At 44.5% G+C, this 27,815-nt stretch overlaps 2 protein-coding genes across 2 annotated transcripts; both read left to right on the top strand.

Annotated features, from left to right (window-relative positions):
• The first annotated feature begins 727 nt into the window (after positions 1-727).
• On the top strand, positions 728-10,502 carry sall2 (spalt-like transcription factor 2). The gene is made up of 4 exons (XM_037084733.1): positions 728-1,357; positions 3,025-3,171; positions 5,102-8,961; positions 9,357-10,502. The coding sequence occupies exons 2-4, from the start codon at positions 3,096-3,098 to the stop codon at positions 9,675-9,677; spliced, it is 4,257 nt and encodes a 1,418-aa protein (XP_036940628.1). The 5' UTR covers positions 728-1,357; positions 3,025-3,095; the 3' UTR covers positions 9,678-10,502.
• Positions 10,503-12,485: 1,983 nt separating this feature from the next.
• Positions 12,486-25,407, top strand: mmp14b (matrix metallopeptidase 14b (membrane-inserted)). The gene is made up of 10 exons (XM_037085080.1): positions 12,486-13,135; positions 19,916-20,064; positions 20,181-20,303; positions 20,544-20,851; positions 21,346-21,507; positions 21,922-22,082; positions 22,161-22,299; positions 22,464-22,614; positions 23,507-23,622; positions 23,719-25,407. The coding sequence occupies exons 1-10, from the start codon at positions 13,037-13,039 to the stop codon at positions 24,213-24,215; spliced, it is 1,905 nt and encodes a 634-aa protein (XP_036940975.1). The 5' UTR covers positions 12,486-13,036; the 3' UTR covers positions 24,216-25,407.
• The last annotated feature ends 2,408 nt before the right edge of the window (positions 25,408-27,815 follow it).

The following is a 27,815-nucleotide window of genomic DNA, read 5'->3' as shown; positions in this document are numbered from 1 at the left end:
CCACAGCATCTGTCAGCCACAGAGTGCTGTAGACAGGATTCTAGGTTGATTAGACAATATGTAAAGTCGAGGTAATGGTAATAAAGAATATAAACAGATTGGCTAAGCAACATCATGATCATTAACTATACTATCTGTCTCCTCATTCTTTCACTCGCCTACCTAATCTGTTGCTGAAAGGATCCCACTGATGACTATTTAACCAAAATAATTAAACCTCCTCATGCTCTGCAGTGCCGCTGAGCAAAACACCATGCTTGAGCAAGCCTACATACAAATACCTCCATACGAAACCAAATGTGCTATGAGTCTGTGATCACTGTGCTTTATATCATAACTATGTTTAGTTTTAGTTATTTATTTTAGTTTTATCTATTTTATATTTCCAGTTTATTGTTCCCTTAAATTACAAAAAAATATGATGGCAAAGAGGTCCAAGTGCCTGCCTCTGTCTGTGGAGGCACTTGTATTTGGAGACAATCAAGGTCACTTGGCTTTTAGATGATGTGTGCTTCATTCATTACGAGTCAAAGCCCGCCAATTAAAGACTGTGAGTTTTCATCTATACGGGCATAATCAACACTTGAAACACATTTTGCCATCAATAAGATTCCATATAATTTTTTGAGTAAAATATGAAAAATATGAATTATGATGTTGCATGACCGGGGAGGGGCCGGGAGGGTGTTTTCACGCACACCTGTGCAAACCCTAAATCCCCGTCTGACCGATCCAGCCGTGCCTCAGCAGCGTGTGTGTGCCCGGGCCTGCACTCCTATGTGAGATGCACACTGAGAGCCAATGTGGAGGTAACCGTGGTCACTGTTTCCCAGAGGACCGTCTGGCGGCGAGGGCCATTAATTATAAGAGACAGGGAGACAGACAGCTCGCCAGCTATCAGACAGACAGACAGACAGACAGACAGACAGTACCGCAGAGAGCGCAGACAGGCCTGACAAGAGCAGGGCCCGACAAATACAAAGAGAGGAGGAAGAGCAGCACGCACGGCCAAGAAAAATAATCCTCCCCCTGTAGCGAAGTACGGCCATCTGCACCGCCCCGCTTCTCCTCCCCTCCAGCGGACTATGAGTAAATACATTCAGGCATAATAACCCTTTGTCATAAGAGAAAGAATCGCGTTTTTCTTTTTTTTCTTTTTTTTTTTGCGACGGAGATAAATAATTGAAAAAAAAAATGCGGCTGTCCGACTGCGCATCCCTGGGAGTGAATAGGGAAATGCTGCGCCAGTGTCCCGGCTGAGAGACGGAGCCGATCTTCCCCTACATAAGCTCCTGAGCCTTTTTTGCCCTCTTGTCATTACACAACACCGCTGCCAAAAATCATCGTTTCCAACATGGTAAGTTGTTTTTTTTTTGTGTTATATTTGGAGGGATTGTGTCGGCGACGAGCGGCCTGTGGGGGAAATGCACATCCGGGACTGTGTTTTTCTTTTTTTTTTTGTCGAAGTCATAATATTTTATGAATCATAACTTGTTATGATGTGGGAGCGCGCGTTGCGTGCAACAGGTCGCCGTACAGTAGCGGGGACGCGCATCTCACCGCCGTATTTTGCGCCTGTTTCCACACATTGGTGTTAAAAACGTCCGACGGTCGGATACCGACGCGAACAAATTGGCAAGATGGCACGAAGAATACGAATGCGTTGTTGGCACAATAGAGTTCTGGTGAAAAGGGCGATGATATGCTCGGTTTTCGAACACTTTATAACTACCGGAGTTATCACAATTTCCTCTTCGACAAAATACTATCGATTACGCGTCGACGCGCACGACTACAGCTTTATGATTTTATTTTTGATTAATTTGATATTGTTCGGAAAATCACTGCTCGCTTTGCAGAAAACTGTTCTCGTAGGCCTACTTTAGAAATATTACAAATCTCGATGATAAACTGTTCAGTGCGTTAAAAGAATATGACTTTTTGTCCGACAAAGGAGGGACTATTTGAAATCCGATAAATAAGTCCGACTTATAGAATCAACTGATTCCACAACCATATTCTAAATACTTAAAGCCTAACATTCAGACTTCATATCTAATCTCGGATGCATTTTATTATTCTATCCAAGCCTCTGAGAGACACAGAGGGGGGGGAGGGGGGGGGGTGTCACAGGGCCCGGGCGAAAAATTATTTCCCTCCTCACTCTGGCTGTGTCTTTCTTTCATTACCTCTCTCCACGTGGTAAGCAGTAGGGATGAGGGTGAAAAGGGAGCATTGTGCCTCCAGTCAGTGGCCTTATGTGTTGGAGAGGCTCTGAGAGGGTGATGTTCACTCAGCTGTGCTCCCTCAACGCCATTGTTGCGAATTCCACCTCATTCCAGCCGCTGTGTTTACTGAGCTCACACAGGAGCCAGGATTCAGTGAAATCTCACACACACACATAGTTTGAATGGGCTTGAATAGGTGTGCGCGAGGAGGTGGTCTGTGACATAATATGTCTGGTTTCATGTAAGAAAAACTGAATTAATTTTAAGTCCTGGCTTTAGCGCCCCACCTGTGCGCACAGTTATCTTCTTTTACACACAGGGGGCACACAAAGTGAGGTTTAGATTTTATAGGCTCACATCAGTGATCGAAAGACCAGGCCAGGGCTATTATGTGATGAACTTGAGCGTCAATGTATGAGCATTTGCTAAAAAGAGGCAGTGGACTCCTGGCTCAAAAGAAGGGGTGTTCACTCACCATTTGAATGCAAAGTAGTGGATGAACAAGTGAGCTGTGTGTGTGTGCACACACGTGTGTGTGAGTGTGTGAGTGGAGAGAGAGAGAGCGAAGGAGGGCCAATGGTGAGTTTTGAGAAAAGGAAGACTTGTCGAGAGAAACTGTCACATGGCACTTTCGTTCTGTTTTTCTTTCTTTGCACCACAATGCCACCAACGTGGACAGTCTTTATTGAGACTCATCAGCCAGGAGCATCCACTGTCACATTTCTGGAGATGATACTTTAGTTTTTCTTCCGTTTTGTTTTGCCTTTATGTAATTTAGACACCTACCTTTTTTCAGTGTGCAGGGAGACAGATTAAAAGTTGTGTGTTGGCCAATGCGCCCCTGCGTTGGTCCCATCCTGCAGAAGCATGTCCCGTCGGAAACAGAAACGACCCCAGCAGCTTATGAGCCTGACCCTCGGTGCCTGTGGGATACTTGAGCATGGTGAGAAAGAGATATATATCAAAAGAATACAAGATTGGATTCAAACTGAATGGAAAGTTTAGACCTCAGAGAAATCACTTTAGCTTAATACTATTTTAGTTAATGGTTCATTGTGTTAGTATTATACTTAATGGTGTAGTTATTGTACCATTTTACAGCAGGATTTCAATTGATGCCTAAACCTTTCGCACTGTATTGTAACTTTTGTCCTAGCATGACAGAGTTGAGGAATCTGAAGAAATGTAATTATTGACTTAAGATGCTAAAATGTTTTTTTTTTTATTATTATTTTGTTGAAGAGTTAATCATTTAATCTCAGCCATCATTTACACAGGGTATCTTTCTGGAATGATTAAAACAGTTCAATCTGTTTAATTTACATTAACTATATACAGGTACATGTCATACTTGAACACTCAGAAGAATAAGGCTTGTTGAAAGTATCATCCTACATAGTCTTTACTTCATTCTCTGAGGTTGCAGCCATTAAGCTGCTGTCTTTACCCTGTAAAACCCAAATGTCTTCACTCCTCATCACTGCCAGGTTCAAAGACACGGACCACCCAGAGTAGAGGGATAAACAGTAAATCCCCAGAGAAATATTGGTGAAAAAGAACATTTAAGTCAAGTGAATTAGAAAATGTGAACAAAGGCACATTACAGATTTTGTAGAAGGGAAGAGATGAGTAGGAGAAGGTTAAGGAAAAGGAAACTTTGAGAGGCACTGTATAAGGTGTTCTAACTGCACTAGCATTAGACCCCATTGTCCCCTTTCAGCTTTGTTGCTGGGCACTGAAGCTTGAACATACCCATGAGGAGGTGTGTATGTGACAGTGTGTGTTTGTGTGTGTGTGTGTGTGTGTGCGCGCGTGCGCTTGCAAGTGTGTGTATTTGTCAGTCTGTCCACTTTAGTTACAAGAATAGGGCCCTCATTGTAAAATTGCCGCTTTCAAGCAAACAGCTTCAACTTCTGTATGTGTGTGAATGAGCAACCCTGTGCATACAAAGTGTTCGCTTTTTTTGTGCGTGCATTGTACATTGACAGGTATGTAGTACCTCTGTCCCTCTATGCTTTTCTGGGCTAAGTTAGCTTGCTGATGGTCTGTGAGTCATCCTGTCTGTCTGCAAGGCTGTTTGTTTTCTTTACACGCCACCTCTCTTCCTCTGCCTGGTCCTAAACCGTATCAGGAATTTGACCCCATAGTGTTTTAAGGTCAAGTCTGCCAGCCAATCAGGCAACCAGTACAGTGTCCAGTACCCAACCAGGACCTAACCCCCAACACCCCATTGGGCTGCTGGGGGAAGGGCTCTTAAGGAGATGAAAGAAAGACAGATTGAATAGAGGAAGAATGAAAGAGAGAGGGGCAGGGATGGAAGAGTGTCTTGGTGTGTGGATGTGGCTTTTTATGGGGGGGGGGGGTAAAAGTTCATTGTCTTGTGCGTGTTGCCCTGGAAACAAGGTAGGCTCCTCTACGGGTGAGGAGTGTATTCTTGCAGATCAGTGGAATCTGTGTGTGCGTGTGTGTGTGTGTGTGTGCATGCGTGCATGATGATGGTGTGTGTGTGTGTGTGTGTGTGTGTGTGTGTGTGTGTGTGTGTGTGTGTGTGTGTGTGTGTGTGTGTGTGTGGTGACGGTAGTGCGGCTGCAGTTGATGAGGACAGACAGGACAAAGAAGAAAAGAAAAGCAATGGTGGATGATAAGGTGGTTGAAATTAAATGCAGAGGTTACAAGTCACTTGTTAGCAGCCACCTAAAACAGTACTTAGTCACTGTCACTGCTGTCCTTGTAAGTTCTTTTTCTGCGTCTTGAGATATGGATTTGATTTTTATCAATCGTAAAAATTATTGCAAACCATCATGTAAATTGTCTATTTTGTTTTGTAATTATGATTAAATTACATTCAGATTTTCCTCTTTCAATTTCTCTAGATGACAACTTGGCAGTGAAGTCCCTGGATTCTCCCCTGTGCTCTGCATCTTCCTCTCTTCAAAGCTCCCAACTGCCCCTAACACTCCCCTCATCTCTAAAGGGCTCTCAAACCCCCTCTCTACCCACTGAGGGTCCACCCCTTTCCTGCTCACCAATCCAGCCGTCACACCAGCCCCTCAAAGACCCACAACCCTCCCTATCCCCTGACTTCCCTTACTCTTCTCTATCTTCCCAAACTCAACATCCACCTACTCTTCAACTGTCTGGTTGCAATCCTACGTCTTCTACAAGTGCCGTCATCCACCCCCCCGGAAGCGCACACATGGCCTCTCCTAAGTTGGGGCTGTCAGCCACCACCACCACCTCTTCTTCCTCCTCATCATCCTCTGCCTCCCTATGTCCTCCACCGCACCCTGGAAGCCCCAGCCGTGTGCCTGAGGGCCCCCCAAGTCCTGTTACTCCAACTCCCAGCCCAGGAGTGACATCTGCCTCAGCTGCACCCTCTAGGGCCCAACTTAGTATTGCCCTGATCCTGGAGGAGCTGCGGGTGCTGCAGCAAAGGCAGATCCACCAAATGCAGATAACAGAGGAGATCTGTCGACAGGTACTACGCCTTGGAGGAGCATCCTATACGATAGAAACACCTTCCCAACCACTCCTCCCTCCTCTGCCACAGCTCTGCCTGGAAGGTAGCAAAAGGGCTGCGAGTCCAACTACACAGCCTACTGCACCTCAGCCTTCCACCTCTGTGGCTCCTCTCCTGGCATGTTTCTCATCCCTGCTCCCATCTCAGGCAGCTAACAAACCCACAAAGCCCAGCAGCTCATTGTCTCAAATCCTGCAGCCCCACAAATCCCAGATTGAAGGCACCGGAGGGACTGCAGGGGGTCATGGTTATATGAGGGTGAGTTCTAGATCGGCTGCTCCCTCAACCTCTTCCTCTGCTGCCATCTCGATGGCTTCCTCCAACTATCCACTTGCCCTGTCATTAGCTCTGCCCAACCGCTATCTTCATGAGAAATCTCCAAATACAACTTCATTGGGTGGGCATGCTGGTCGATCCTTCCTAAACTCATCCCTCTCCACATCAGTATCCATGGTCCCAAACTCCCAACACTTGCAGTCTGTCTCTGGGGGAGCAGACTCTTCCACTGCATCCAGTTCTACCACTTCTAGTCGCCTCCAGCATGCTTGCCGCTTTTGTGGAAAAATGTTCAGCAGTGACTCTTCCCTACAGATACATCTGCGCTCACACACAGGGGAACGACCATACCAATGTCCAGTGTGTCTCAGCCGCTTCACCACACGAGGCAACCTCAAGGTGCACTTCTTACGACATCGTGAGCAAAACCCAGAGCTCTCACTTTCACTCCTGCCACCATCTTTGTTTGGGGTAGCATTAGGGGCCACTGGGGGGTCAGATATGGGACAGACCCTGAGCAGTGGTGGCAGTACTAGTGGCATGAATATGTTACAGAAGAAGCCAAAAAGCAGGCCTGAGGATGAAACATGTGGAGATAATTTGGAGGTCAGTGGCACCAGCACTGGCTTTTCTCTGGGGAGCACTGGAGGGTCTACCCCTTCTATCCTACCCCTGGCCCCTAGTGTGGATCTGGCTTTGATTTCCCACTCTCTTCTGCAGCTCAATAGGGCCGCAGCTGTAGCTGCTGCAGCCTCTATCACCTCCAGCTCATCTCACTCATCTTCCTCCTCTTCAGCTGCCACCTCTTCTCTGGCTACCTCCTTACTATCAAACCCTTCATTGTCTTCATCTTCTACCATCACAGAGTTATTCAAGGGTACCAAACAGCAGCACTTTGATGAAAATACCCCCCCTCATGCCCCAATGCTTTCTCCTGCAGCCTACTCCCAGCTCGCCCAGCTACCTAAACTCCTGTTCCCTTCTGCCTCTACTTCTTCCTCTACCTCTGCTGCACACTCATCCCTCTACAACCATCCAGCCTTGGGGTTGTTACGTACCCCGCTACCCTCTAATCCAGGCTCCCACCAACTTGCTTCTTCCAGCCAATCTCTTTCATTCCCTTTCTCTTCTTTTCCTAAAGTCCCAGGTCCACCCACCTCCACTCAATCCTCTTTGCCTTCCTCAATGGCTACCTCCACCCCGACATCTGAAACTTCCAAGCTGCAGAGGCTGGTGGAGAAGCTAGAGAAGGCACCTCCCCACTCCTCCTCTCCATGGACTTCTTCCTCTTCCATGCTGGAGATGTTATCTGGCAATATCACTACCTCTTCAGCAAGTCCAGCCAACAGTCGTCTCACAAATGCCAGCACTTCTACCACATATGTAATGGCATCCCCACCCTCTTCAACCCTTCTCTCCACTTCTGTTTCAAACTTCACCCATGAGATGGTTGCTGCCTTAGGCATGAGTGCCAATGGAGCGAGGGCCATGGGAGGGGGTTTGCTACCATCACTAGGTATCACAGGCGCAGCCGGCAACCTGACAACTAATCAGTGTGGGGTGTGTCTACGGGTGCTAAGCTGTCCCAGAGCACTTCGTCTGCACCAGGCTACACACCTTGGAGAACGCCCTTTTCCATGCAAGATATGTGGCAGATCTTTCTCGACCAAAGGCAGCCTGCGATCACATCTGGCCACCCATCATTCCCGACCACCCAATGCACGGGTCCAGAACTCTTGCCCACTGTGCCAGCGCAAGTTCACTAATGCCCTAGTGCTCCAGCACCATATCAGAATGCACCTTGGTGGACAGTTGCCCACAGAAGGCACAGAGGATTCTGCACATGAGATGCTAGCTGAATCTAATGTCAAAACTTTGTCAGAATCACAATCACAATCCCAGTCCACTGACCCAAATACTGCCTCTATTGAAACACTGCCTGACCGAGCAGGCCACTCTAAGAGCCCAGCCCCAAGCTCACAATTTCAAACTCCAGCACCTGGTTCAGCCCCTGTCTCTATGAAAACAGCCGAGTTCACTAAAAATGCAGGCAATTCTGGGTCCTCCAGCCCAGACCTCATCCCCCCTTCTGACCTTAGTCCTGACCCATTCATAAATCCCACCACACAAACTCCACCACCAGGCAGTGTAGACCCTCCAGTCCTTTGTGTCAGTGCCCCCTTGCCAGCATCTCAGCAGACAGACCAAGCTTCCCCAGTTGTCAAAGACAGTGAAGTTGAACAACAAGCCACTGTTGATGTCCATCTTCCTAAGTCCACCTCTTCACCAATTTCCTCCACTGTCACCAAAACAACAGTGTCATCTAATGCTATGGTAGTGGACTCTGGAGTGGATGGAACATCCGACTCCTCTGACACCTTCCTTGGCTCCAGATCAAACCTGGAGGACTTAAAAAGCACACCTGCCCTTGGCACACCCTTTGCGTACACCTGTCCAAATACCTCTTCTAACCCAGTCCTGAGTCAAGATGCACTTGATGTTAACGCAACACCAACCTTGGAATTAGACTCAGTCTCACCAAGGCCCCAATCACCAGAACCCATGGACGAAGACAAAATTCAGTCCTCTCTACCAGCAACACCAAAGCAAGACCAAGCAACTGTGCCTGACGAGGACCCCAAAATGACATCCACTCTGGAGACTGCTGACACTAGTGGTGCTGACATAAGGGGTGCATCACACAGAGCTGCTACTTTTGTAAGGGAGACACGTCAGAGCTTTCATTTTGGTTCATATGGGAGGGAAGACCGGGTGGAAGGTGTTAAGATGAGTGGATTGGCTCCAAGTGATGAATTGGAAGCTTCTGTCCCCATCAGCCTCGCCCCAACCCTCCCATCTCCCATGTCTCGTCCTGAAAAGAAGACCTATTGCTGTGCTGAGTGTGGAAAAGAATATGCCAGTCGTAGTGGACTAAAGGTGAGAAAAACATTTTTTTTTAGATAAAAATAACCTTTCTTGATGAGGTGAATGGATATACTGTTAATATAAACATAAAATGTCATTCTAAAAATAATAAATGTTATAGTACAAATCTCTCTCAGAAGATTTAAACAATATTTTGTAGCTTTAGTACTGAGTCCTGTCTTGCAAATGAAAGTATTTCAATACAGTATGGGTCTTGACCTTTCCTGAAGAAGACTGCCACTGGGTTGGATTACTAGCCCAGAAAAACTTGTCCATGTGTACTATAACTAAAAAAGTTGCATACCTCAGTCATATGCTGGATATAACTGCTCATGGAATATACTCTGCACTGGATTATATGGGGAATATTTGATAGTTAGCCTGACACTAACTCTTTATGTTCCTAGGGGCACATGAAGCACCATGGTGTGGTAACCAAAACAACACGTCCACCAGCTCGGAGTAGTCGTTCCTCTACTGACCAGCTTCCTTCTTCCACATCTATGACTTCCTTGAACATTCCTGCCACCAGGAGCTCAGTAGGCTTCTGGAACCAGTACCAAGCCTTTCTCAACACTAGTAATGAGCCAACCGATGATCCAACTGCTGACAGCCAAGGAGAGAATGAGTCGGCCCTGTCTGCAAAATCACCTGGTCGATCTCAGATGGATCCAAAAGCCCCTGATGAAGCAGGGGAAGAGTCTACTGAGGGGTCATCACTCGAGTGAGCGTGATTGGCTGGATAGTGTCCTTTTTTGTCAATCAATGTTTACCTTTTGGTGAAACTGTATGGGCATTTGCGTAGTACTGCTTCCTTAACACATTTCAAGTAGCCTGTCAGTATGATAGTCAGAGTAATATGTTTGTATGTGAAAGTTTTAAGTCATACCAGCTTGGTCTTGTGTCAAAAAAGTGAAAGCGTTTGTAAAAATAAAGGTGAAAATAATAGAGACGTAACAAAATGAGTCTGGGTTTTTGATGGATTTGATTAAAAAAAGAGACACTTTACTTTTGTTTGGCTGACATTGTCAATAGTTTGATGCATATTCTAACGAAAAAGAGTATTCCTGTTGTATAAATGTTTCATATCAGACCTGGTCAATAATTATCAGTGGGTTTTTTTGTTTTCTACTATTTTCAGATAGTAAAGTTGACAACATTTGAACAAATTTAATATTATTGATGATAACGTGTAAATCGCAGAGAATTACAATAAAATTTGAGTTTCAAAAATTTGATGTCAGTATGTCAACATTTTGGAACTCATTGTGTTGTGTTGTGTGCCATGTACCAAATCTGATCCCACTGGCACCGAAAGAGGCCCATGCAAACCAAAAGAAAATCTATTTGCAAATGCTTCATGACCTACAATCTTTACAGATATAAAAGATTCCTTCCTGCCAAGGGAACCTATATAAATGGAGAAATTAGTAAGTTGTTTTTCTTACAAACTTTTGTTTTGCTAACCAGGCCAACCAACTGAATGTGTTTCTACGGGGAATATTAAGTCTTTGTCCCGATCTTGTGGTACAAATAAACTACTCACTCATGTCATTGTGGTTTACTTTTCACTTTGTTGTCCTGTCAGATCAGAAGCACATCTGCAGTGTTTGTGAACCCAGTGAGGACATGGTCTTGTGTGTGACTTTTGAACTTCAGCTTTGTGAATATTATGATTGTTGTTTGGTCCAAAAGTACGTAATATCTGTGACACCTTTTCAGTTACTAAAACTCTAAGTTACTGTATATATCAGAAGTCTATGTCTGTTTGTTGTAAGCTGTACTTTCACTCTCTCCATATTAAAAAAAAAACATTCGGAAACCAAAATCTCGCTCTGTCATGTTTGAGGGTATACTGGCTTGTTATTATGTGTAAACACAGCATGTGTGAATACTTGGGTATCCAGTTTCACTGCTGATGATCACCTACAGTCAAATCACTGATCTCTGCTATCGGCCAAGAAAGTCAAGACTGGATTCTCCTGTGGAAAATCAACCAGGAAGACAGGAGGAATGGATGAGACCAGCTGTCTTTCCTCAGCCATAACCAGCACAGCAGCTGATGCATGCCAACGACCACAAAATATCAATTATCAAAGGGTGCCTGTGGCAGTGGTGGAATGTAATTGATTACAATTACACGGGTACTGTGCTTTCCACTTAAATGCAATTTTGGTCAAAATATTGCACTTTTTACTTTTTAGAGATTAAACTATCCAGGAGTTTACAATATACAAGTACAGCCAAAACTGTCAGATGATCAATGAAAACTCAAGTGTCAATTATTTTTTTCTCTTAAAAGAAGAAAATGGCAAAACATGTAACCATTCCATCCTCTCAACATTGAGGATTTGCTGCGTTTCTTTTAAATATTTTGTTTACCTTAATAATTTTGAGATTTTTTTTTCCTATGGACCCTTTTCACAGCAGACATGATTTTGAAAAAAATAAATAAATAAAAAATTAAATACCCAAAACAATCAATTATTCAAAAACACGATCAGCAGATGAATCCATAAAGAAAATAATCATTAGTTACGTCCCATACAAAATAGGTAAAAAATCAGCTCCACGTCCACCATTTACAGTAAATCCTGCTCTGAGGTTAATGCTTAAAATTAATTATCTAATGAGACAATATTTAACAGTATATAAAACACAATTCTGTGCATTAGTAACTTTTTCTTTTCAAGGAGTATTTCTACAATTGGGTATTAGATTATTAATTCATCATTACTCAAGTACAGATTCTGAATGCTTCCCCCACAGTTTGCATGCAGCCACTTGCAGGTATAATCTGGGAACCAAAACCATCACTGGCTTTGATACGGAAGTGGACGAAAGATTTTCCACTTAAAGAAAACAGAGAGCAACATGAAAGACAATAAAATCCAATGCAAGTGTTGGAGGAGGTTATACCTCATGACATGTTTAAATGTATGTGCCATGTGTGCATTAGAGGGCGCAATCCCCCCTTTTGAACACAGCACGATGCTGCACAGAGAGACAGTGCGTTTGGTCACACTTGTTAAACACTCATTAAGAATCCGTGTGAGACAGAAGTATAAATCTGTTTGGTGGGAAATGTGTTACTCTGAGGACAGCCATTAATAAACTGATAATGAGCTCCCCATTTTAAAAAAAAAACCCTAAACAGTGTGAAACTATGAAAATAAGAGCTAAACAGTATTTGTTTGTTGCCCTGGGCTTGAGAAAAACCTTTTTCTTAAAATGGCTGAAATGTCTCAACAAATGGTTAAACTGATAAGGTGAGGTCACATTTGTGTTCACGGCTACAGTGACTGTACAGATAACTGTCCTAAATTCCTGCTTGTTGGATGTGAGTTCATGGTATTGTCTCGGTGTCTGCGCTCTCTCTGTAAATACTAACAGCTTCGTGTATTTCAAGGAGCGCCGGGGCATTTAATCACAGCCCCAAGTGTAAGACCAAACCGTACCAAGTCTGATGTGAAGGTCACCAAGTTGATTCCAGCCCTCCATGTCAGAGGGGCGGGCAGATCAGGAGGGGGAGGTTTACAACCCTCTGCTTTCCAGCTAAAGGTCTCCAGGGAGTATCGAACTACCACGTCTGCAGCTGGAAGAGAGGGGAAGAGGAGAGGGGGATCAAAATAAACCGACTGTAAGATAGGACGGCGAGGAGCTAGGACCGCTTCATGACAACAAAGTCGGCTGCAGCATCTGGAGCAGAGTAGAACTTGGACATAAAATACGCACAGGGTGCAGCTCCAGGGTCCCCCCCCTCTTCAGACTTCCTGCTTCCAGTAACGTCCGATTACTTGGTTAAAATTCACCAAAAGGCGAGAAGAATGCACAGACTGGACAAATACCTCTCGTGTTATAAGTAACTCGAGTTTCTCTGTATCCCCTAGAAACTCTTTTTGCGCTGTGCGCAGAATCGATCTCAGTTTCGCCCGGAAAATCGGTCGTAGGATACGTTTTTTGTTTTTTGTTTTTTTCTCTACATATGATGTTCTGACAAACAGCACAGTGAAGTTTGCGCGAAGTGTCACAGGAAGAGCTGTCCAGTTTTAGCTTTGTTTTTTAGGGGGGGAGAGAGCGTCAGGTGATGGCACCGGAGCTGAAATCGCTTGTCCGATTGCTGCTGCTGGCGGTGGTGTGGGAGCTGAGCGCGCAGGGGGCGACGGAGCGACACATCAATCCAGAGGTGAGGAATAAAGCCAGAGGTGAGGAATAAAGCCAGGGATGAGGGGTGTAGTCAAAGTGAATAAAGTCTTTTAATCCAAAAAGTGGGGGGTTAAGTAGAAATAAATAAATAAATAATACATAGAATAAATACAGAACTGAAGAATTAGGTCAGATTAAAATCCTGGACTGATGATAAATATGATAAATAAACCAGAGATATAAGTCGAGAATCAAGCAATTATATGAGACAGATGAACCCAGAAAATAGAAATAAAACTAGATAAATAAATGCAGAATAGATGAATAAACCAAATAATTAAACTCAAACTGGCTTGTAACCTGAAAAGTAAATCTAGAATTTAAACAAACAATATGGTGAGAAAGTTGGGATAAGGAAACACATCTAGAGTTCAGGAGTAAAAGAAAGGTTTAAATTATGAACAAATGTAAAATACTGTAATCTCACAAGACTGAAGGATCTTTCCTGCTTTTTATTTTACTTTTTATTTGATCTGACTGTTAAACATCATTATAAATAGCAGTTAAACAGTTCGGCAGGAATATGGGCGAGGCTTTGACCCTGGGTCAGAGGAAGCAGCCCATAATGACGATAACGAAAACAGTGAGAAATGCTGAGGGAGCAAAAGCAGGAGAGGGAGAGAAAAAGCAAATAATGAGAAATGCATGAGCTTGTATTGTGGTCGGGGCAGAGACATAGGCAATTTTTGTGGAGAGCGGGGGGGGGGATTGATAGCTGTGGGTACAGTTCTGTTCAGAGGGATGGGGAGATGTAATTGTTGACATCTGCCCAGAGTTAGGGCGCAGCAGACTCGGGGGGAGGTGGGCTTTTACAGTCTGAGAGCCTCTGCAGCATCTCAGCTCATGGTCAGTTGTGGAAAAACACTTGGCACAGTTTGAAGTCGAGTTAAGTTAAAGGCTTCCAGTCGCCCACAGAGCTGAGGTACCAGGTCTAATTAGTGTTGTACATTCTCTTTGCTCTGCTCTTGTTCTGTTCGGTTCAGTCTGCAGTATCAGCAATCCTCCAGCTCTGTTCTGTGTTAATGTCGCAGGAAGTGACATTGCTATGATACCACACACACACACACACACACACACACCGGCTTCTTTCAGCATCATTGGCTTGCATTCTGCGTGCATGTATGAGCGTGTGTGGTTGTGCATTTAGATGCCCAAATGATATTGGTAGGTCACACAGTGGCGCCAAATGTCTCTCCAATCATTCTCTCCTGTCTGTGGCCTACGGAATAATTCCAGCTGTGCTAGTGGAAGAAAATGGAGTTAACTCCACTGACCTACATAAGACTGTCAACTCAAAGGCCAATCTGTGACTCAGATGTAAACCGAAGAACTTGCCCATGAACACAATCCAAAGCCTAGGATTGGAACCTGCCATGGCTTTTACGATTTATTGTTTGAATACTTGACGAAAAATAAATCTGAGTTGTTAATATTTTCTGATGCAGTTAAGGGATTGTTCCTATTCAGTGGCAATACGTGTCTATAATCGACAGTCGAGAACAATTAAGAAAGACACAAATAAATCCATAAATTAAAATCTTACATGACATATGTATGAGTCATTTCTGCTGTTTGTTATATGTTCAAAGGACCATATATAACCCTAACCCTATACCAGCGACACAAATTTGAAAGAATTTCGTCATCTGCTTAGATTCAATTAGAACAATCAATTATTGGTTATCACTGGTCTAGGAACAGATAAAAAAAAAAACTTTTAAAATCATACCAACAAAATAATGCTTTTCCTTAAATGTGTGATGCTCTGACTCCCCTTTGAGGCTACTCGACAACATGTTGGTAGTTCTAGCACCTCAAATGTCAAAGCCATTTTTCTTGCAAAATAAAAAAAGATGTGCTGGAAAAGTCCAAAGAAAGGAGGCAGTCATGCAAGTTAGGCCAGACAGCATGAGCGTAACTGTTATCAAGTTATCACCTGAATCTAGAAATTCAAACTTGTAGATGAGCTTCAATATGTTTGTTGCCTTAGAAATTCCGTTTTGAGAGGATCTTTTTATATCAGCACCTTAACAAAAAAAACAGCAACATCGACTTTGAAAAATGAGCAAGCCCGCATGAGAGAAACTGGAACTTCCAAGCTACAACATAATGATTTTAATGGTAAAAAAAAGACTTTCACCAAAATGTACAGACAGGTTTGACCTAGATTGCCCTGGAAAGTGCGTTGGTTCAATATCTTTATATTCATGAAGTGATTCACGCGCTCTGTTTTTATGACATTTTTGTAAAACCACTGCTTCCTGTGTCCCTCATTTAACGTCAATGCGACAGGGGATGTTTGTGACTTCACATGCCTCCACAAACCCACAAGTCACCAATATCAGTGCACAGTTCCGCTATACGGAGGAGGATGTTTGAGTTTTAATTAGCAATAGGTTTAATTAAGTGAGTGGTTGTCTGCTGGTCAGTGGGTGTGCGTTGCTGAGATAAACAGTCGGGGTTGTGAGGATGTAGATGCACACAAGTCATGTCCTGTGGTCTGTGGCAGAGACAGGAAGCGGGCAGTGGGCTTTTGTTTCGGGCTAAAAACACCTTGGTGTGTCAGCAGCCACCTGCGTGCGACACGCACACACATCTTCTCCCAAACGTGCACAGATCGCTTCCTAGGCTCACGCACACAGAAATTGCTACGAGCTGAGGTCATTCACTACAAAGGAAGATAAATGGACATGAGATGACATGATGAAGGCAGAGCGGGGAAGACAGTGAGGGGGGCTGTTGCCGACAAGAAAGAAAGGCATTGTGGCGATGCGAGTGATGCAATCTGGGAAAAGGACACTTGGAAAATGTAGCAATTAACCAGCTGAAAACGACAGGATGTAAATCATAGCTGTCGTGCACACATCCTGTATGAATGTACAGTCTGTCTTTTTTACATCTGATCCTAACGGGAACGAGCACGGAGGCAAGAGAATTCAGGCTGGTTGACTTTACACTAGTCCCATCTTGGTGTCTCTCAGAATAAAAGGAAGGAACAAAGTCACATCCTAGAGATCACCAGTGGGTGGCCCGAGGGCAGCCTCCCTGTGGAAAGATAGGAGGTGTTACAGGAAATAAGGTAATGCTCTAAGTCATTATCTCATTTCCTGGTCACACAGGAAGTAAGCAGTGACCCAAATTTCGGGGAAGCGTTTTTCCTTTTTCCCTGTCACTGAAATTTAGTCGGGATTGACTTATTGCTCAAATTACATTGTGGACTCTTATGATTTCCCACTTTTTTGTCTTATTGTTGGCTGGAGGAGATTTGTTTTAATAGACAACGGCTGGGAGATTACACACACATACAATTTTTTTAATAAATCTTTCTACAAGTGAGTTGAGAAGCTCCCGGCCGGAGGGGTCAGCAAGGTCATAAATGTTTTCCTAAAGGAACGGCGTTAGCCTCGGGCAAATGTTCATAAAGCAAGAAAGAATGTAACCAGTTTGATTTAAACGTGCTACGCTGAATCCACCTACACACAAACTCCCTCAAAAACACACACACACACACACACACAGTCACACGCTAACAGCCAGTAACGAGCTGTTGCAAGTGAAGTGGGAGCAATAATTTCATACGTTTATGACAGCTGACATAATACTGCAGCACTCTGGGCAGAGTGAGTGGATGTGTAATGAGGAGCTGTGTATGTGTGTGTGTGTGTGTGTGCTGTATACCCAGCATGCTTCAGTTGGACTCCCATCGCTGTTGACCAGAGTTTCTTTCCATTGGCCCTCACCGAACGGAACAACTGACTCTCTTTCTTTTCTGAAACGCAATCCCTCCCCCTCGCTGTCTCATCCTATGCAAAAGGAGGACATCCATAGCAACCGCTGTGTGATTCTTTGTAGATCTTCCATTAAACAATAAACTCACATCACTGCAGATGAGCAAGCTGCGCCCCTTTACCTCACCACCCTGGATTCGGCTTCGTGAGAGCACTTCAGCGCTGCGCTTCGTTGTGCCCGTGTGTTCTTAAAAATCAAGGGACCCAGAGTGGATTTAGCAACAACAAACTAATTAGAGAGGAAATCAACTAATCAACTAATTGGGAGGAAAGAAATTAATATTTGAATAAAAACATATATTCTTATGTCGTGTCAACTCTTAACACGTGAACAGCAGTCTTCAAAGTGCCAGGGTAAGTATGTAGAGAATTTCAAATGGCTTCAACTGGTGGTCAAACTTTTGAAATATAATTAGCTTAAAGTAATGAAACAATTGAAATAGCCTAGTTAGCTTAAGTAGCCTAATGGATGAACAGTTGAAATAATAAGCTTAGTAATGAATATAGTTTTCAGACAGTTTGCTTAAAATAATGGATAAGTGAAATAGCTCAAATTCAAGGATATATGGTTATAGCAAATATAATGAATTTACTCTTGTAATAAGGGTATAAGTAATGGATAAATAAATGAAATGGTGGGTTGTCAGTGAAAGGGTATTTAAGTTCACCGGTGTGGGCTGTGGCTGTACGACTGACCAAAAAGGCAATCACCGCTCTACATCAGAGGACTGTATTAGCCTGGGCTGTCATCTCCTGTGCCACTGTAAATAGTGACCATTTCCTTTTCCTGCTACTACTTCAGTTACTCAGCCAGACTCACCCATTAGTGTGGTCAAAAATAGCCAAGTGTGACGGTGAATAAGACTTTGTCAAGTCACCTGAGGGACCCATGAAAGAGGTGTGGGAGCCTTAATGTTGAAACAAATGTCCAGTGTCACTCAACAGCGGTCTTTTGACTGAGCTGAGGGCAAAGTTCGGATTCTGTAGGAAGGAAAACAGTGAAGGCGCACGGGAGAAGAATAAGGTTTCAAGCGCAGTCAGATCACCCCTCACACACCGTACATCCACGGTGAAATGCAGCTCTCAGATGCTAAAGTTGTGTATTCGACTTTCCCGCTCATGTGGACGTGCTGCAACAGTGGCAAACAGTGAGGCTTTATGTGACCAGTGGAGCTCCACGGGTGAGTCAGAACCAGAAAGGGCTCATTCAGGGATGAAGTCTAAACACCGAGACCTCCATGTCTCTCTAGGACAGACAGAGAGAGAGAGAGAGAGAGAGAGAGAGAGAGAGAGAGAGATTACACCTCCCAGGGCCTCCAAAATGATCCATCTGCCATTCACTCTTGCCCAAACTCAAACAAGTATAGTCACGCGTAAATATAAACCCGCAGACCTAAGCACATATTCAGGTAATCCATGTGAGCGCTGCTTTCAGTCTTTTGCTGTGCACTGTGCATTATTAGTGGAAAAATGTTGAAACAAGGCAGTTCAACGTGTTTTGCCTTTCATTGTATTTAGCAACCTTTAGCGGCAGATGGGCAATAATTGAGTGGATCTGGGTGTGGTTGTTCATAAGTATTTACCCTCAAGTCTCTGGGTTTTCCATAAGCGAGGGATGAGGGAGAGGAGCGGAGAGGAGAAGGGGTGGAGTGACGAGGCGAAGACAGAGACATGGACGTGGGGGGAAGAGTTTGACTTTGAGGTTTGGATGCGAGGTTGAAGAAATTCCCGGTTAAATTACTGACTGACGCTGCTGCTCGACTGAAGACATCGGCTGAGGTTGCCCAAGGCCCGAGTCTCACCCTGGGACACTCCCTATATTTCAATCTTCTCTCCCTCAGTCCCCTTCTTTGCACAAACAACAAGTAAACCTATCCATCAAGCACCAACACACCCCCCAAAAGGTCATTTTTGACAGGTAGCCTTTATCAGCCGAGCCCATGCTATATCCAAACAATCAAACACATCCTAAAAGTGCATTACAAGCACACAAAGTGACTGCGCGCAGCAGAATATCAAAGTGGTCTCGGTTTTCACTGTGCTCACAATAGCTTCTGCACTATTTTTTTTTTTTTCGGCTCCAGTTTGAGAGGGAAAGAGTTGAGGAGAAGCTGTGTGGGAGAGGTGCGGAGCGAAGCCGCTGGCACAGGGCCAGATGTCAAACCAGCACCGCAGAGAAATGGGTTTCCAGGGGAAAGTAAGGTCAGGCTAAGCCGAGACCAAGGGAACTGGAGGCATGACGAACTCGGTGACCATCACAAGACATGCTTGAGGAGCTTCAGATTCGGTCTTTCTTCATGTATAAATCCAACCGATGTGTTCACTTATAACTGTCACAATCTGCACCGAAACACAAACAAGTCGCTGCAGGATGACTTCAGTGTAGAAACTGAGGTTAATCTTTAACTCTTTTTTGGGGGATTTCCTTTTTCAGTTTCTGTCCGGCTGTGTTTATGTTGAAACCTGACCCGACTTTGTTTGAAGCTTTTTTTTATAGGGGGGGGCCTTGAGCTTGGCATTATTCTTTTATGTCGACCTTAGTTTCCATCCGCTACAGTCTTCAGTGGCGAGCTGAATGATGGCTGAATAGCTTTTGTGTTTAGTCATTAAATGGAGACGTGCCAGTGGCTTGAAATAATTTTGCTCTGACTGTCCAAATATCCAGATATCAAAACACAGCACAGCGTTATTCAAGAACTTGTTTTCGCTGTCAGGGAGGAATGTGTTTTTGCTGCAGTCGCCCAAAAACATCCCGAACTTGTCGTCCCTGTAAGTCACGATCGGTATCGTACCAAATAGTTTCTTAGTGCTGGTCCTGGCTTTTATTAACGGCAATCTCAGCTGAGGTATCACATGTTTCTGTGAATGTTTCAAAAGTAGCCTTTTTTCACTGCGACTGGATTTTCCTTGGTTGCGTGTTGCAATGTCACTCGTGAGTCACACTGTTGTCTCCTTTTTGTTTTGCTTTAAAGTCATGGCTGCAGCAGTACGGTTACCTGCCTCCAGGGGACATGAGGACCCATTCCCTTCGTTCCCCGCAGTCTGTCCCCTCAGCCATTGCCGCCATGCAGAGGTTCTACGGCCTCACCGTCACCGGCACCTTTGACACCAACACTATTGAGTGAGCGCAATCGAACAGCTTTATTTTACATGTCGTAAAAGTACAGCCTTCAAAACGCAGACAAGAAGTACTATTTCTTACCTTGTTTTGAGTGGATTATGTCTCGTCTTTTCCAGGGCCATGCAGCGACCGCGCTGCGGCGTGCCAGATAAGTTTGGTGCTGAGCTGAAGACCAACCTCAGGAGGAAGCGATACGCCATCCAGGGCCTCAAGTGGAACAAGAACGAAATCACTTTCTCGTAAGTCAGCAAACGTCAAAGTGAATGTGCTGCAACTGCAAACAAGACATGATGGAACAGTACCTATGACTTTTTTGAATTTTCTGCTTAAATTACACGTTCGTACCCAGTGAACCAAAAACAAGTGAGGTGACTAATAACTGAAATTGTTTTCCCATAAAGACGGAATAACTCCAAACTCTGTCTCAACTCTCCCGCCCTCCCCCCTCTCACTCCCACACACTATTACACACTCTTCAGTATACAGAACTACACCCCTAAGGTTGGTGAGTACGAGACCCACGAGGCCATCAGGAAGGCCTTCAAGGTGTGGGAGAGCGTCACCCCGCTCCGCTTCCGGGAAATCCCCTACAGTTACATACGGGACAAGGTGGAGGAGTTTGCAGACATCATGCTCTTCTTTGCCGAGGGTTTCCATGGTGACAGCAGCCCGTTCGATGGGGAGGGAGGTTTCCTGGCACATGCCTATTTCCCTGGAAATGGCATCGGAGGGGACACCCACTTTGATGCATCTGAGCCGTGGACTATTGGAAACAAGGATCTGTTAGGTGAGGCTCTGATGAATCTGTGTTGAAACAAGGGGATTTTTCACTTTAGATTAAAAATGTGATGACACAAATATCGGGAGTTAACTTTTATGCCGGGGAGGCGGGACTATTTATTTTGCTGTTGTGAGCAAAACACGAGCAGCAACAGGTCCAGTCTTGTGTCGCTGCATTTAAGGGAGAACGTGCCTTTGCTTTGGTAATGCCGCAGAAATAGAAGAAGAGAAGTGTTTATTTTTGGCTCGGCAGACACACGGTTTTGCAACATCAGCTGTTTGTGTCTGACACATAATCACCAGACCTGCAGATGACTCTGTTGTTGATTTACTGATGTGATATGCGTGTGTTTGAGTCACTTAAAAATGAGGAAATAGCAACATTGCTCCTCTCTGTCAGTGCGCATTGTCTTCATCAGCATGAGATCAAACTCAGTTCATTATACCAAATTACTTTCATTAAGTCGTATTAAATGTGTTTTTGTGTTGACTGCATTCCAGGTAATGATGTTTTCCTGGTTGCGGTGCATGAACTGGGTCATGCCCTTGGTCTGGAGCACTCCAATGATCCGTCAGCCATCATGGCTCCCTTTTACCAGTGGATGGACACTGAGACCTTCCGACTCCCCGACGACGATCGCAGAGGCATACAGCAACTTTATGGTGCGTTTTCCACAGTTCAGCAGCCACATCATCATCCAAAACAGAGCTCTGTCTTCATCTGCTGGTTGCAATTTTCACTCTTCAGTGTTTGAAGCATAAAGACCTTCAGTGAAACACAGAGAGAAAACTGTAGACTTGAAAGATAGAAGTAATACGTTGAATTTCTCCCATGATGTCTAAATCAACATTTTTTTTGTCCAAAACATGTTATATTGTTGCTCCAAACCATTTTTCATTCTGTATGTGTAATCGTCGGTGGTTTGTATTCTCTCTGTTGTCTGCTTCTTCATGACCTGTAATCTACATGGGGGGATCATTACGTTTCATTTGATCTTCGAAGACCAGTATTATGTGATGTGTACAGGTTAAGGTTGGGTCTCTGAAAATCATTTTCATATGTCCTTGTTCACACAGGATCTGGATCAGGCCCTCAGCCCCCTCCTGTAACACCCCGTACGCCGAACCATGGCCCCGATCCCACATACGCCCCAGACATGCCTCGCTTTGGTCCCAACATCTGTGATGGGCACTTCGACACCATCGGCATCCTCAGAGGAGAAATGTTTGTGTTCAAGGTAAACGATGATGCCCTTGTTGGACTGTCGATATGACAGTTTGCCTTGCAGGCTGTTAATGAATCTCATCTCTTTCAGGATAAATGGTTCTGGAGGGTACGTAACAACCGTGTTCTGGATGGGTATCCCATGCCGATTGGTCACTTTTGGAGGGGACTGCCCACTCATGTCAATGCTGCTTTTGAAAGGGAAGATGGGAAATTTGCTTTCTTTAAAGGTGAGTCTGGTTTTTAGTACACCGACAAAACATTCACAACATTTCCCCTTTTAAAAAGCAGACATCATCCATCATCCTTCTTTCATACATTGTGTATTAATCTCACCAACGGTCATCTTCTGTTTCTGAATCTCTGTCCAAACTCTGCCTCACTCTCTCTCCAGGGGACAGGTATTGGGTGTTCACTGAATCAATTCTGGATCCAGGTTACCCTAAAAGTCTAAAGGAAATGGGCAGTGGGCTTCCTAAAGATCGAATAGACGCAGCTCTCTTCTACACCCCGACTGGACAGACATTCTACTTCAGGGCAAACAAGTTAGTCATCTTAGTTGTATGTGTGTGTATGTGTGTGTGTGTGTGTGTGTGTGTGTCAAATCCCGCAACAAAACTGTGCTGAGCTTTATAAACTACTAATACTGAAGAAAAATCCAATTGCATCACCCCCACCAAACACATGTTTGAATGTTGACCATATAAGGTCCCAGTGCTTGGAGTCAGCCACTTATCCTGAATTACAAACCTGAGTCTCATTGCAACATTTAAACAGACCTTGAGGAACTAAGCCTCCCCATATTTAAACCGTAGTCATTGTTGTGAAAAGTTTGGTAAAGTATGGCAGTCAGTGATTATAGTGCAAACAGCCACCTACATAAACAAAGTCCAAGGCAAGAGGAGGCTTTTATTTCAAAAACAACATGCCCTATGACCAGACAGCACCTTTACTCCTCGTCTGTTCAGAGAGAGTCAGATTGTTGGGGAAGTCAACACCAATCCATGTGCAATATTTCAACACCAGTTTTGTGGTCTGTCTCGACATTTAGTCTTGTAGATACACACACGGTGAATTACAGCAACTTTGGGGAATCTCTTGACTAGTCTAAGTCCAGTTTGTCCGAGGTCATAAGACTTGTCTTTTAAGTTTAAATCAAGTATCAAGTATATCAAAACAAGTCTCAAGTCAAGTCTCTAATCCTTCAAGACAAGTCTAAATTAAGTCTCAAGTCCTTTTCATGGCAAACTTGAGTCAAGTCTTAGACAAATCCAATTCAAGTAGCGCATCTCTCAGAACAAATCCAAGTCAAGTCAAGTCTAACCCAGAGTGCAAGTCAGGGAGCAAGTTTTTCGGGGGTCTGTGTGCGAACATGAACTCACTTGCTGTTTCTCTCTTTTCCTTTCCATCCTTCTTTACCTGTCTCGTATGCTTTAGGTATTACCGTTTCAATGAAGAATCACAATCTGTTGATGATGGCTATCCCAAAGCAGTTAGCGTGTGGCAGGGAGTGCCTGACAACATCAAGGCAGCCTTCATGAGCAAAGATCAAGGTAAGGGGCTGTGTGTGTGTGTGTGTTTCGCGTTTCTTTGAGTATTTTCTCATGTGAAAAGGTTTGTTTCTCACATTTTTGTTTTCCACCCCTCAGCATACACCTACTTCTACAAAGCTAACAAATACTGGAAGTTCAACAACCAGATGATGCGTGTGGAGCCGGGATACCCCAAGTCAGCCCTTCGTGACTGGATGGGCTGCCCCAACGAAGATCCCAAGACGGACGGAGGTAGAGGCGGAGGTGGACACGACAAGGACAAGGAACGGGAGAAGGACAAGGAACGGGAGGATAAAGACAAAACTAGAGACAGAGAGAGGGAGAGGGAAAGAGAGAGGGAGAGGGAGAGGGAGAGGGAAAGGGAGAGGGAGAGGGAAAGGGAGAAGGAGAGGGATGAGGAAACGGAGGTGATCATTATCAAGGTGGATGAGGAGGAAGGGGTTGGTGGTGGCAGCGGAGCAGCAGCGGTGGTTGTGCCACTGTTCCTGTTAGTGTGTGTGATTGCGACGCTGGCAGCCTTGGTGTTTTTCCGTCGGTACGGCACCCCACGCCGACTCCTCTACTGCCAACGATCTCTACTGGACAAGGTGTAGACGGAGGAGGAGGAGGAGGAGGTGGAGGTGGAGGTGGGGAGCGAGGGGGCAGGGAAAGACAGGGAGAGAAAGAGAGGAAAAAAAAGTGGAAGGAAACGTTGAACACAGACGATAAGAGCAGGAGAGAGTGCGATAAACTGGGGAAAGAGCAGGAGGAAGAGCACCCGACTTGGGTTCCAAAATAGTCTTACCACTGCCTGGTTCCTTCTGCTCTATCTTCAACTATTCCATCCTTCCATCTTTCTTTTCTTTTCGGCTCTCCCTCGCGTCTCGGGCTGCCTCGTGGTTACTGACGCCAGCTCATTGCTGTTTGTTTTAGCCTTTTTCTGTGTCTTATTTTTTAGGTTTTGTTGTCAGTGGTCCGTGTTTGTGTCCTTGTGAATTTTTCAGCTTCGAACCTGCATCTTTCAAGATGCCCATTCTAGCATGTTCCTTCAAAAAAAAGCAAAGAGCGCGTATGATCGCTTGTTTTTTCCCCCTTGTAAACTCGCACTCTCACATTAACATAAACATCTGGAAACCACAGTGGCGTAGTCATTGTGTTTCTTCATCTTCCAGTAAAGTAACATGTCAGAGCCAGTATGGACCGTAAAAGGGAAACAAAACATTAGCTCAAGTTCTTATGAAGCATGAGAAACACTCGTATCAGAGTTAAGCAATAAATGCGACTGTGTCTTTTCCTTTTTTTTTATATCAGTGTCTTTAGTGCTGATTATTATTATAATGATGTTGTCATTATTATTATGACCATTACTATTATTGTTGTTGTCCTCTGTGTAAAGAATGTTTTTTGTACATTGTCATTAAAAAGTCCTGCTGGACAGTGACATACAGTTTTGAAAGTGGCCTTAATTTTATATATGTGGGGACAGTGAATGGGGAAGGGGGTTATGTATTCTTGAAACTTGATTGTTTTTTTTTTTCTTTTCTTTTTTTTTTTTTACTTTGAATCCATCTCAAATGAAAATAAATTGAAAGATCTGAAAATGACTCGTTTTTGTCATTGTACTTGTTTACAAATCACGGTGCTACATTCCTAGTCAGGGGTTACAAACAGTTTAACAACAATGATAATGATACTAGTGATAATGATAGTAATGATAATGATCTAGCTTTCTCACTGAGATTCTCTGTGTGTGTTCTCACTTATATCTTAAAGCTTTTCTCACTAAATAAAGTAATTTCAAAAGGCTTTCTGTGCTTTGATTTTCACTTAGTATATCAGTCACTTTATCCTTCTCCTTTTATCCCTCCTTTGTGGTAGTTTTTTTTTTTTTTTAGCTGAACTGGACCCACTCACCTGTTTTATTGCAGTAATATTCCAATTTGGGTCCAGCTGCTATCATATAATCCAGCTCTTACCTGGAGTCTTTACCTCTCATATCGATCACACTGCTCCTCCGTCTTGTCTTTCCTGGACCTCCAGGTTTCTTGCTCCCCGACTGCACCACTCTGCGTTACTGGGGCTCGGAAACTGGCAGGCCAGAAACTGGGTCGGAAAACGCGGACTGGATCCAAAGCTTAAGTAGAAACAGGAATGAAGACGATTGTGTGAAGCCGTTGCTGCACAGCAGGAAAACATATCTCAGCTATACAGTTAGAGAAAGACAGAGAGAGAGAGAGTGTGTGTGTGTGTGTTTTCAGCCTCCAGAGGACCAAAAATCCATCATAAAAGTAGAAACATGAGGAGATAAATGCAAAGTCGAGGACATGGACTTTTCTTTGAGACTTAGGGTTTGGATTTTGGGTTTTGATAAGCTGTGCAGAGGTTTAGTGAGTCAGTGCAGGTCCTCACAAGGACAGCAACACAAACATGCTCTCATGCATGTTTTGCACGGCCATAAATGCCTTTATTTGTGTGTTGTGCACTGCGCCCGTGTGCACTCCCATCCGAAATGTGCCAATAAAAGCTCAAACAGCAAACTTAGGCGTCTCCCCACGTCTTAATGATCGTGCTAATGAACAGCTGCCACATGACCATGGGACTCGCCGTGAGGACGGCTGATTGTGAGAGAAAGAGCGTGGGTGGGGGTCGGGACTCTACGATATGTTATGATTACAGCAACAGGGCTTTATGCAATTACAATGATGAGGTATTTTCCTATTGTGCCGAAAAGATTTAGGGCGCCCATTCGTCTCCAATTTGCTGCAGTGTTTTGAAGAGCCTGGACTGGGGAGAGGAGTCACGAGGCTTTCTGGGGGGGAGGGAGGAGGAGGAGGAGGAGGAGGAGGAGGAGGAGGAGGAGGAGGAGTGAGTAGGGTTAAGTCACATTTGGAGGCCAGAGATGGAGCAGAATTCCATGAGCAACATCTGGAATTCCAACTGCATCATGTAGGCCAGACACCCAGCGGGACATGGCAGTGAGGAGGTGGGGGATGGGAGTTGGTTTAGAGCTGTTTAATTGGGGTTTTTTTGCAATCACGGTCAGGATAATCGATATGTCACGAAAAAAAAAAAAAAGGTTGTGTGTTGTTGGAGTCTTCTTTTCTCAGCAACTTTTACTGTGTTTCTATACCTGTGCGTGAAGCTTTCCTTACTCGCATCGACCCTTCAACCCGCACACAAGTGAGACGTTTAGCCGTGGGTCACTACTTGATGTTTTCTGTCTTCCCCAGCTGATTCTGCAGAGCGAGGAAAAGAATCGCCTCAGCAGAATTCTTCCCCACAGTCCTCTTTTTCTCCTCTCTGTGTAACCGGAGCGCTTTTTTCTTTGCTGTCTGCGAAATGACTCACTTCTTTTTAACAAAGCCCAACAAAAGACCACACCACAGTTCCCCGGCCTCCTCCAGCCAGCTCCACTCCTCTGGCTCTCACATTTCACCCAGATAACTGAAAAGGTCATTTCTAGCCCCGATTCCGGCGCTACTGTCCACTTTCTGCAAAAGGTGCTCCCCCTCAGTGCCAAGTGCCTCGCATCACATCCATTAATCTCCTTATCTCATCTCTCTTGTCCACATCAAACTCATTAACAAGCTCCTTTTATGTGTCTGTCTTCCTCTTTCTGGACACTTCCTGTGTTTCAGCTGGCCTGTGTGTAGCCTGCAGGCTGATGAATGGAAACTTCCAAACAGGGGAAGTCCTGCTCTTGGCTATTGTGCCTCATAATAGCCGAGAAGAACATCATACTGTAATTTGCAGGAGCAACCTCAGAGCGCAGGCTGGGTAACTTTCCCATTAAAGGAGAATGAATGATTAACAGGGAACGGTTAGTGTCGCGTTCTGCCTGGTAACAAGGATGTGGGATGACGGAAAGGGGCATTTCTTAAGGGAACTGGTGAGCGGCTATATAGGTTACACATGGTTTTCATTTGCATCAGTTAAAGCTGTGCCACATCCTGCACCCAGCGCTAATACGGTGAACATGAACACAAGGTTTCTCTTTGGAGTCTTTGTCTCTTACGCTCACACACACGCACTGATAGGATGTAAAGAGCTTTAACCCTAACGCAGTGTTCACCTCCACCACCAAAAAGCAGAGGTGATGCGGTCGCCTTTTGCTTGACTGTGGACAAATGGCTTGAAACTTGCTTTGTGTGTCATCTACAGATTTTTCAGAATTTTCTGGTTTCCGTGGAGTGCTGCCATCAGGCCACAGTTTT

This window comes from Acanthopagrus latus, chromosome 21 (assembly GCF_904848185.1).
Source record: "Acanthopagrus latus isolate v.2019 chromosome 21, fAcaLat1.1, whole genome shotgun sequence".
NCBI classification, from domain to species: domain Eukaryota; kingdom Metazoa; phylum Chordata; class Actinopteri; order Spariformes; family Sparidae; genus Acanthopagrus; species Acanthopagrus latus.
The sequence above is the reverse complement of the archived record's forward strand: the minus strand, read 5'-3'. Positions and strand labels throughout refer to the sequence as shown.